This window comes from Stegostoma tigrinum, chromosome 31, assembly GCF_030684315.1.
Source record: "Stegostoma tigrinum isolate sSteTig4 chromosome 31, sSteTig4.hap1, whole genome shotgun sequence".
In the NCBI taxonomy this organism is placed as follows: domain Eukaryota; kingdom Metazoa; phylum Chordata; class Chondrichthyes; order Orectolobiformes; family Stegostomatidae; genus Stegostoma; species Stegostoma tigrinum.
Genome location: NC_081384.1, coordinates 179,355 through 191,633, shown reverse-complemented (window position 1 = coordinate 191,633; position 12,279 = coordinate 179,355). Strand labels below are relative to the sequence as shown.

The 12,279-nt window shown below is 41.2% G+C and overlaps 1 protein-coding gene across 1 annotated transcript in view; it reads left to right on the top strand.

Annotated features, from left to right (window-relative positions):
- retreg3 (reticulophagy regulator family member 3) overlaps positions 1 to 12,279 on the top strand; it is a 58,328-nt gene that overhangs the window by 11,641 nt on the left and 34,408 nt on the right. The window contains exon 4 of the mRNA XM_048560372.2: positions 7,446 to 7,476. Within this exon, the coding sequence (XP_048416329.2) occupies positions 7,446 to 7,476 (31 nt within the window). The remainder of the gene's footprint in view (positions 1 to 7,445; positions 7,477 to 12,279) is intronic.

Here is a 12,279-nt window from a genome sequence, read left to right as displayed (position 1 = left end):
ACAGTCAGCCATGATCATAATAAATGGCACAGCAGTCTTGAAGATCTGAATGGCCTACTTCTCTCCGTATTTTCTATGTTTTTATGAGTAAACAAATGCAGAAGAGGTTTAATACAAAGAAGAGCAAAGTCGTACATTTTGATAAGGAGTGGCAGTTTTTCAAAAAACACAATTCTAAAGGGGCTACAGAAGCACTGGGGTTATATGTGTATAAATAGTTGTAGGTGAAAGGATATATTAAGAAAGCAGTGGTGCTGGATTTGGGATCCTGGGTTTTATAAATTGCAGCATTGATATAAAAGAAAGGAGAGTTCTGTTGTCCATATAAACCAATGACATTGGTGCCAAAACAAGATTCTGCCTAAGGAGTATTGGTAATTATGGGCTAAATTTAGAAAACAGAATCACAAAATATGAGCTAATTGCTATATGGTAATTGTAATTCAGAAACTGAATGTGCCTTGAAGATTGATGTGGTGATGTGGTTTTCAGTTCTTGAAAGGATGCGCCTTCTATGGTTAATTACATAGAACTCCAGGTGCGGACTTACCAATTCTCTGAAACATAACCTCCCTATTCCTGCATTTGATTCTTATCACAATAAAGCATAATATTCTGTTAGTTTTCTTGCGCTGAGTAGTGAAAGATGATAGAGATAATGAGAGACAGGTAGGAAGAGGCTTGACAGTTCTCAAAGTATACCTCCTATAGTTCAACTAACACAAGTATTGAGACAATTAGACACACTTCATTTTTAGAAGAAGGGCAATGGAAGTATCTTGTTGGATAACTGAGGAAGTATGAGGTTATCGGTAGAGATAAACGTGCATGTCGTACATTAGCTAGACATGAGATGGAAGTGGGATGGTCAGGATCGATTTTTTTTTTTTTCAAAATATGTTCAGAAAAGTAAGGTCAAGTAGAAACAGATTTGGTACGTATTGGAAAATGACTTCATTGAACCTAGTCAAAACAGGTGGAGTTCACCCATTATGTTAGTTCCTAAACCAGGCACATCAGCTAGTCATTGTATAGAATATATAAAGGTGAATGTGACATAAGGGAGGGATTTGTACTTATTTCCACAGTTGGAAGACTTTATTGATGGGTTAGCAGTGCCTCATTCCTTTCTTAGATTGATCTGTTGAAAAGGTACTGATAAGTGCCATTGACATTGAGGGTCAAAGAAATATCAACTTTTATCCCAGATAATAAAATGTGAGGCTGGATGAACACAGCAGGCCAAGCAGCATCTCAGGAGCACAAAAGCTGACGTTTCGGGCCTAGACCCTTCATCAGAGAGGGGGATGGGGGGAGGGAACTGGAATAAATAGGGAGAGAGGGGGAGGCGGACCGAAGATGGAGAGTAAAGAAGATACAAGAGAGTTGCAATGGGAGAGAGATTCCCTGAGGTTGGTCCGGAGGGAGGAGGGTAACTTCTTCAGGTTAGGCATCCCTGGAAGAGGCTTCGCAGTGAGGTTAAAATAGTATCAGAGATAATGGGAACAGCAGATGCTGGAGATTCCAAGATAATAAAATGTGAGGCTGGATGAACACAGCAGGCCAAGCAGCATCTCAGGAGCACAAAAGCTGACGTTTCGGGCCTAGACCCTTCATCAGAGAGGGGGATGGGGGGAGGGAACTGGAATAAATAGGGAGAGAGGGGGAGGCGGACCGAAGATGGAGAGTAAAGAAGATACAAGAGAGTTGCAATGGGAGAGAGATTCCCTGAGGTTGGTCCGGAGGGAGGAGGGTAACTTCTTCAGGTTAGGCATCCCTGGAAGAGGCTTCGCAGTGAGGTTAAAATAGTATCAGAGATAATGGGAACTGCAGATGCTGGAGATTGCTGGCCTGCTGTGTTCATCCAGCCTCACATTTTATTATCTTGGAATCTCCAGCATCTGCAGTTCCCATTATCTCTGATACTATTTTAACCTCACTGCGAAGCCTCTTCCAGGGATGCCTAACCTGAAGAAGTTACCCTCCTCCCTCCGGACCAACCTCAGGGAATCTCTCTCCCATTGCAACTCTCTTGTATCTTCTTTACTCTCCATCTTCGGTCCGCCTCCCCCTCTCTCCCTATTTATTCCAGTTCCCTCCCCCCATCCCCCTCTCTGATGAAGGGTCTAGGCCCGAAACGTCAGCTTTTGTGCTCCTGAGATGCTGCTTGGCCTGCTGTGTTCATCTAGCCTCACATTTTATTATCTTGGAATCTCCAGCATCTGCTGTTCCCATTACCTCTCAACTTTTATCCCAAATGGTTTACATCAAAACTAAGTGGGTTTAAGCATTTGCGTTTAAGAATGCCCCAGTTAGATTACAGAGGCCTATGAGTCAGAGAATCATACAGCATGGCAACAGATTCTTTGATCCAACTTGTTCATGCTGACCAAGTTTCCCAAACTAAACTAGTCCCACTTCCCTGTGTTCAGCCCATGTCTGCCAGAGGGAGTGGTGGAGGCTGGTACAATTACAACATTTAAAAGGCATCTGGATGGGTATGTGAATAGGAAGGGTTGAGAGGGTGAGGAGCCAAATGCTAGCAAATGGGACTTGATTTATTTAGGATATCTAGTTGGCATGGACGAGTTGGACTGAAGTGTCTGTTTCTGTACTGTACATCTCTATGATTCTCTGAACCCTTCATATACTATCCTAATGTCATTAAATGTTGTAACTGTACCCTGTATCTACCACTTCCTCTAGCAGTTCAATCTACTTATAAGCCACATTCTGTGTAGAAAATGTTGCCCCTCGGGTCCTTTTTAAAACTTCCTCTTGTCACCTTAAAAATATGCCCCTAGTTTTGAGCTTCCCCACACTACACCCTAAGGAAAAGCCCTTTGCTATTCACTCATGATTTTATAAACCTCCTGAGGTCACCCTCCATCTCCTATCCACCTGTGAAAAAAATCTCAGCCTATCCAGCCTCTCTTATAATGCCATCTCTCCAGTCCTGGCAACATCCTGGTAAATCTGTTCTGAAAGCACTCCAATTCACTCCTTCTTACAGTAGGACAACCAGAACTGTAGATAGAACTCCAATAGTGGCCTCACCAACATCCTTTACAACCTCAACAAGACATCCAAATTCCGAAACTCAATGGTCTGAGCAACATAAGCTGCGGTTTGTAATTCAGTTTATTTCGATAATGTAGTATATAGTAGCATATGGAGCGCTCATGTGAGACAATTGCAAGACTGGTTTAAGTGATTACCGTTGGTTGGCTTAAGAAATGTGGCTGCGTGTGAATTCAGAAAAGCAGGAGTAACTTGCTTAAGATGTATTGTTGGACAAGGACAAGTATTACCAAGGACAGTGAAAGTGAAGGCTGTAATAGAATTCTCTGTATCAAAACTGAATAAGAAATTCTGATACGTCAGGTTTCCTGCTCCTCATGCTGCTTGGCCTGTTGTGTTCATCCAGCTCTGCACCTTGTTATCTAAGAAATTATGAGCTTTTTGCTTGGATCAGTTTTCTCAGAAACTTGTGCATAATTTTTAGTATAATAGTTGTACCTTTAACAAATTTGTGAAAGAAACCAGCAAAGGTGGCTTGGTCAGCTGAATGCCAAACAACCTTGGGAAATTGAAGGCAATCTTAAAAAAAAAGCCATTTTGACCACCCTAATTTTTCAAGACTGTTCAAAATGGCAATCGATACTAGTGACGAGTACAGGTGCTGTTTTCTTGCAGGATGATGAGTTGTGTGGAGAAGCCAGTGGGGTACTTCTCTAAGAAAGTAAACCAATACCAGACGACATATTCTCCTGATGGGAAATAGACTTGTTATTGGTTCTGCAATACTTTGAATTCTCTATCTGATCGATAACAAGGAGATGCTAATTTGATGGTTCATAGTCCACAGGCCTTCATTGAAAACTTTAAAACTTGGAATGCAAGACTATTCAAATGAAATCCTCTATTGCAGCCGTTTAATGTAAAGGTTATTCACCTTGCTGGAAATTATAAGGTAATGGCAGATGAATTGTTATGAGTGTAGAATTTTAGAATTTCTCCAACTTTAACTTATTCCAAGTTTGTGTAACATTGAATAAGTTCGGGGAAGAAGCAAGGAAGAATGAATGGATGTAAATTTCAAGTTTTGTTACGTGTCACACATTTGTAATGAAATAGTGAAGCATTTTTAAAATGGCATTTCATTCTTCAATGGTGAAGGCATGAATAAAACTTTTTTTTGTATTTTTAAATGTGGACTGAATTGAGAAAAGAACTGTTTAAAACCAAGGTTTGATGGAAAATTGCACATTTTGAAAGCAAGTAACCTGATTCTTATTATAAACAGAGCTGCTGGCTACAGTTGTAGTTGACTTGGGTTTGCAGGTGAGCTGGAGCCGAAGGGTTATGAACAGACAGCTACTTGTTGCTGAACAAAGCTCTAATTGATGTGTGGATTATCGATGACAACGGCTTTCAGCCTGCAGCAACTACTGGGGTAACTGAAAAACTTAGGGCTGTGAACAAAAGTTTTCATATCGCCACCATCTCAGGAGCTGTCTTTGTTCTCTACAGTAAAAGCTATTTCAAATCTGAGAAAAACCGGATTATTTTTCCCCTCAGCAGTTAGTGTAAATTGTGACTCTTAATTAATTAACTGAAAGTTTTAGAAGTTTGAATATGCCTCCCTGCACCTGCAACAAACAAGGGCATCTGGAAAAATAAGGCTAAGAAACAGCATTTTGATCAGTAGCCCTGAGCCACCTTCCCAGTCTCTCCATCTGTTCATCCCCTGTGTGTGTGTGTGTGTGTGTGTGTGTGGTGGTGGGGGGGGGGGGGGGAGTTTTACAAAGTTGTTACAGTTTTAACTAGTAGAAGTACGTGCTGATGGTTGGTAATTATGGTGGTTCATATTTGCTTACTTATAGCTAGAGACTATTTAGACAAGTAATTAGAAATTCTTCTTAAGTACATGAGTCTCATTTATGCTTTGTCAACCTGGAACTGAAGATAAATCGGGGAGTTTTGCATGCTTCTCTAGAATATTTAATTTTTGTGACTATTCCAGACATAAGGCTTAATTTTCAACTCCTTACCCCAGTGAGACATGGAGAGTGTCTCTGACTTTGGTCTGCTGCAGTCTTCCAATGAAACTCTCTGTAAACTGGAGAGGCAGTACCTCATTTGTTAATTAGGTACTTTACAGACTTGACATTGAGGTTGACAATCTCAAATGGTATTCTCTGTACAAATTGTTTATTTTTCTCTGCATATTTCCATGTTATCCTTGCTTGTCCCCTGGTTTTATTTAGGAGCAGTTATTCATTCTGCTATTCACACCTTTGCTTAACACATCTTCAGTATTGTTATTTCATGATTAAATCCTCTCTCATATAATTTCTCCTATATTCCACCCTATCACAGACATTCTCTTTATATTCTTTGCCTGACACCACCCAAATTCACCACCTTAAGATCAACTACATTTCTAATTTCGTTCTGATGGAAGGTTATCAATCTGAAATAATAACTTCTGTTTGTGAATGCTATCTTGCTCAGTGTTTCAGCATCTTCTATGTTTGTCTTAAATACAGCAAATGCTGGAAATCTTGCTTTTGTAAAACCAAATCTACTTGGCATTTATATTAGCTATGAGCCATGTGGCTGATTTTGAGTCCAGGTGCAGCTATAAATATATTTCATGAAATAAAAAATGAGAGGTCACAGCTAATTGAGTTTGATTTCAACATATTAGTTTTGTCTGTTAGCAAGATGATAAAAGAAAACAGAATGCAAATGCTTATTCATTAAGAGCTTTGCTAGGTTGTTGAATGATGATTTATCTGTAATTGAACGTGCATGAAGTACTGCTACCAAAATTGGTTGTAAAGCTGATTTTGGTTAAAACATCTGCATGCTTATGTATCCTTGGTGCTGTTGTGATCTCTGTTGGACAGTACAGAACTAGGTTCCTAGTCAAGCAGCATCTTGAGTTTAAAATTCTCATCGTTTTCAAAGTCTGACATGACCTCCTCTCCCTATTTGTGTAAAAGATAGATCTACAACCCTGAGAACATCGAACATCGAACAGCACAGCACAGTACAGGCCATTTGGCCCACTCTGTTGTGCTGAACTCTTACCCTAATCCTAAATTCTATCTAACCTCCACCCCTACCTTATACTATAATCCATCTGCCTATCTAATGGCTGCTTAAATGCCCCTAATGAGGCTGACTCCACTACCCACTCCGCCAATGCATTCCATGCCCCAACCACTCTGAGTAAAGAACTTACCTCTGATGTCTCCCCTATGTCTACCTCCACTCGCTTTAAAACTATGCCCCCTCATATCTATACTTCTGATCATTTTGTACACCTCTAATAAGTCACCTCACATCCTTCGTCGTTCTAAAAAGAAAAGTCCTAGCTCTCTCAACCTTTCCTCGTAAGAACTTGCCTCCATTCCAGGCAATATCCTGGTAAAGGGGTAATAGGAACTGCAGATGCTGGAGAATCTGAGATAACAAGGTGTAGAGCTGGATGAACGCAGCAGGCCAAGCAGCATCTTAGGAGCAGGAAAGCTGACGTTTCGGGCCTAGACCCTTCATCAGAAAATGAACGGTCTAGGCCCGACATGTCGTTTGCCTCTCTCGAATCTTCTAGCTCTGTACCCTTGGATAGTGAGGATCAAAAGATCATCGCCAAAGGCCCTGCCCTCGCTTCGCATAGAATTCTTAGATAAATCCCATCAGGCCCGGGGTCTTATCTGCCTTCAGCTTCCTCAAAACTCCTAGCACATCTTCCTTCCTAACATCGACCTCCTCTAGCTTACAAGCCTGTGACACACTGTCCTCCTGCACAACTAGGTTCCTCTTGGTTGTGAATACCGAAGAAAAATATTCATTAAGGACCTCTTCTATCTCTTTAGGTTCTCTTTAAATTCCCTTTACAATCCCTGATTGGCCCTACCCTTTCTGTAGTGGACGTCAGTACTCCTGTAAATCTAGCCTCTTTGTGCATTCCAAATTATTATTATTTCACGATTTGTGACTTGTATTTGCCTAGATCCTGAACACTGAGATTCCATCATCACACCTCCCTGCCACATTGCTTTGCTTCTTGTCCTTTTGACATATCTTAAAACTACACATTTGGTTAAGTTTTTGATCATCTGACTTAATATCTCCTTATGTAGCTTGGTGTCATGTTTTTGTTTTCTAATGCTCCTTTGAAACACCTTGAGACTTTAATTAAGTTAAAAATGGTTGCTCTTGGAAGAAGCCTCCCCCTTCAGTTATTTCAATAAAGGCTGTTTTTGAAACCTGGGGGAAAACTTGCTTTAGTTGCTGTCCATATCCACAAATAAGGAGCCTGAGATACTCTGTCTCTGATGTGCTTGGTGAATGGCAACGTAGCATGCTTCCGTTTGTGATTTAGTTGATCGAATGATCTATTATGAGTTAACCAATGATTTATTCTTTTTTAGTGATGCACATGGAAGACAGTGATGCTGAGAGGTATAGAATTGCATTTTACTTATTATGCATTTTTGAACTTTCTAACAATGTGTGCTTCATATTTAATGCAGCCTTTATTATGCTTTTAAGAGCAAAGGTTTGAGTTAAAATTGAGACAGGTTTGTATTTTCTTATGTGTTCAAATAGGTCACAATACTACATACTTAAAAAATACAACTGGATGATACAACCTGTCCGCATAATTGAACCCTTTGGTCAGTGTCTTTCTGATGAATCTGTGCTTACCACCTCCCACCTTATGGAACGTTATTTTATATTGTACTGTATTGTTCCTGGACTTGCAAACAAAGCGAGACATGAATGAAACAATTTGTGAGCTGGGACCTGCCTGTGATTATTGCGAAAATGTTGGACCCCATTACCAAGGAGGTCTAACCAATACAATTATAAAACCATAACATGAGCAGTCAGTATGGCTTTACGAGAAAGAAATTTGTGTTTGAACTCATTAGTTTTTTTTTCAAGGATGTAGACTGGATAAAGGGGAACTGGGGAATGTACTACTTGCAGCGCTCCAGAGAAGTTTAACAAAAGCATAGATGATTAACACTTCATTATTCACTTGGGTACCCTGCAGCCTTGAGGACTCAACACAAGAGTTTAACAATTTTAGAGCATGAACACCATACCCAAGTCCTGCCATGAAATAGATTGCTTTAAGCACAACCAACCCATTTTCAACTGTTCGTGGCCACCAAGATCACCTACCTAGCACACTCTCTTTTTCACTCTGACCTTTCTTCATCCATCTGCTCAATCCTTTTTTTCTCTCTACTCCCCATCATCAGCATTAGTACCAACTTATCCTAACTGGGAAAGAAGGGTTACTGTACTCAACGTTATCTCTGTTTTCTCTTTACAGATGCTGCCGGATTTGCTGTGTTTTCCAGTCATTTTTGTTGTATTGTTGTTTGAAGAAATGTTGTCTATTTAGATTTCCAAATTGCATTTGATCAGATGTCATATAAGATGGAGTTTAGGATATTATATTAGCATGGATAGAAAGTTAATTAATGAACAGGAATTAGCGAGTAAGAATAAACATGGCACTTTCAAGTTGGCAGGCTGTCAATATTGGAAACCTACTGAAATTAGTGCTGGAGCCTCAGTTATTTACAAAGACAAAGAAACCTACAGCACAGGAACAGGCCCTTCAGCCCTCCAAGCCTGCGCCGATCAAGATCCTCTGTCTAACCTGTCATCTATTTTCTAACAGTCTGTGTCCATTTGCTCCCTGCCCATCCATGTACCTGTCCAAATATATCTTAAAAGACGCTAACGTGTCTGCGTCTACCACCTCCGCTGGCAACGCGTTCCAGGTGCCCACCACCCTCTGTGTAAAGAACTTTCCACGCATATCTCCCTTAAACTTTCCTCCTCTCACTTTGAACTCATGACCCCTAATAATTGAGTCCCCCACTCTGGGAGAAAGCTTTTTGCTGTCCACCCTGTCTCTACCCCTCATAATTTTGTCGACGTCAATCAGGTCCCCCCCTCAATCTCTGTCTTTCTAATGAAAATAATCCTAATCTATTCAACCTCTCTTCATAGCTAGCACCCTCCATACCAGGCAACATCCTGGTGAACCTCCTCTGCACCCTCTCCAAAGCATCCACATCCTTTTGGTAATGTGGCGACCAGAACTGTACACAGTACTCTAAATGTGGCTGAACCAAAGTCCTATCCAACTGCAACATGACCTGCCAACTCTTGTACTCAATACCCCGCCCAATGAAGGAAAGCATGCCTATGCCTTCTTGACCACCCTATTGACCTGCGTTGTCACCTTCAGGGAACAATGGACCTGAACACCCAGATCTCTCTGTTCAACAATTTTCCCTGGGACTTTTCCATTTACTGTATAGTTTGCCCTTGAATTTGATCTTCCAAAATGCATCACCTCGCATTTGCCCGGATTGAACTCCACCTGTCATTTATCTGCCCAACTCTCCAGTCTTTCTATATTCTGCTGTAATCTCTGACAGTCCCCTTCACTGTCAGCTACTCCACCAATCTTAGTGTCGTCAGCAAACTTGCTGATCAGACCACCTACACCTTCCTCCAGATCATTTGCATATATCACAAACAACAGTGGTCCCAGCACAGATCCCTGTGGAACACCACTGGTTACAGGTCTCCAATTTGAGAAACTCCCTTCTACTACTACCCTCTGTCTCCTGTTGCCCAGCCAGTTTTTTATCCATCTAGCTAGCTATCTAATGAGTCAGATTTTCTCATCTGTAGAGTGGAGTGCACTGAATTTACATACTGTGGCATGTTGGCACCCTAATGAAATCCTGGCACATTGCCTGGGAAGTTTAAACTGTTGATGTGCTGATTTGCACTATCCCAGACACTACACAAACATCTCTTACACTGATCATGGATCAGAGATTTGGACACTTACCCTAGGAAAGTTACACTATTTATTTAATCTTTAGTATAACTCCATGATGAACAGCATGACTGAAGTCTCCCCCACAGCTCAATATAAGAACTCATCCCACAATCCACCAAACAACTCACCCTGTCCCACTACTTGTTTGACCTATCCCCTTACTTGTTCAGCCACTTCCTTGAGGTCTTTGTTTTTTAGATGCACAATACAGCGGCTGATGTTGTTAAAAAAAGGGAGTTTGTCCTCTGCATTATTACCCCTTCTCTTTCACCAGTTTGTTCCAGGATTGCACGCCCAAGGCTTTGTTTATGCAGCCAAGATTAGAATATCTGGTTGAAAGTATGGAGGGGAAGAAAAGCTTGCAATGATCTCTGGAAAAGCTCAGCAAGTCTGGCAGCATCTGTGAAGAAAAAAATCAGTTAATGTTTCAGTTCTGAGGAAGGATCACCGGACCTAAAACATTAACTCTGATTTTTTTCTTCACAGATGCTGCCAAATCTGCTGAGCTTTTCCAGCAACTTTGTTTTCTTTCCTGATTTACAGCATCTGCAGTTCTTTAGGTTTTTATGCGTTGATCCCTTTAGGCTGCAGGAATGCATGCAGCATTACTGGCTATCTGAAAACTTGAATGAAATGATCAAGAGGCATGTATCTATGCTTGTTGGCACAAAGATAGTTGGGAATGTAGGCTGTGACACAGGCTTCAATGTGTAATGAAGATATTATATAGTTATATATCAATTAAAGGAATGGATACTGTTCTGTACAATTAAGTGCAAATCCTAAAGGCTGTGCTGCAAGTTTGATGCTATGGTTAAGGACAATATCTCAGGGCTGGAGAGGAACTTGGAGAGAAAAGAGAGGGGTCCATCATCCACATTGGTACCAGTGACGTTGATAGGACTGGAAAGGAGGTTCTCCTGAAAGAATTTGATCAGTTAGGAGCTAAATTAAAAGGCAGATATCCAAGACAATCTTGGAATTACTTCCTGACCCAAGGGCAAACTGGCGGAGGGTAAAATAAAGTCAAGAAGTTAAATGCGTGCCTCAATGATTGATGTAGGAGGAATAGGTTTCAATTCCTGGACACTTGCACAGTACTGAGGTAGAAGGGAGCTGTTCTGGTAGGATGGGTTTGACTTGAATCATGGTAGGGCCAGAATACTGCCATATCAAATAACAACTAGGGCTGTGGAGAAACTTTAAAATAAATAGAGGATTAGGTTCAGGAGAGCAGTTGCGAAGGCCTTAGATTATTTATTCACCTAATTAATTTTTTTAAGAGTTCAGAAGAATAAGGCTTGACCTTATTGAAATGTATGTCATTCTAGGGGACCTGACAAAATACATGTTGAGAAGATGTTTCCATTATTGGGATAATCTCAAACTAGGCGACATAGTTATAGGATCAGGGCATCTCTCTGCAGTCTCTGTATCAGAGCTTACATTTAAAAGTAAGGTGCAAAGGAATTTCTTTTACTGGAGGAAGGTGAATGTCTTGAATTATACTTGCTTACATCATAATGGAGACTAAATCACTGAAAGTATTTAAAAAGGAGTTAGTAAATTCTTGAAATATCAGTGAGTTGAGGGCTATGATGAGCTGCATGAAAGAGGAGTTCAGGCCTAGAGCTCTCCAAGCCTGCGCCGATCAAGATCCTCTGTCTAACCTGTCATCTATTTTCAAACAGTCTGTGTCCATTTGCTCCCTGCCCATCCATGTACCTGTCCAAATATATCTTAAAAGATGCTAACGTGTCTGCGTCTACCACCTCCGCTGGCAACGCGTTCCAGGCACCCACCACCCTGTGTAAAAAAAAAAAAACTTTCCACACATATCTCCCTTAAACTTTCCTCCTCTCACTTTGAACTCATGACCCCTAGTAATTGAGTCCCCCACTCTGGGGGGAAAAAGCTTTTTGCTATCCACCCTGTCCCTACCCCTCATAATTTTGTAGACCTCAATCAGGTCCCTCCTCAATCTCCGTCTTTCTAATGAAAATAATCCTAATCTACTCAACCTCTCTTCATAGCTAGCACCCTCCATACCAGGCAACATCCTGGTGAACCTCCTCTGCACCCTCTCCAAAGCATCCACGTGCTTTTGGCAATGTGGCGAGCAGAACTGCACACAGTACTCCAAATGTGGCCGAACCAAAGTCCTATCCAACTGCAACATGACCTGCCAACTCTTGTACTCAGTACCCCGCCCAATGAAGGAAAGCATGCCATATGCCTTCTTGACCACCCTATTGACCTGCGTTGTCACCTTCAGGGAACAATGGACCTGAACACCCAGATCTCTCTGTTCATCAATTTTTCCCTGGGACTTTTCCATTTACTGTATAGTTTGCCCTTGAATTTGATCTTCCAAAATGCATCAC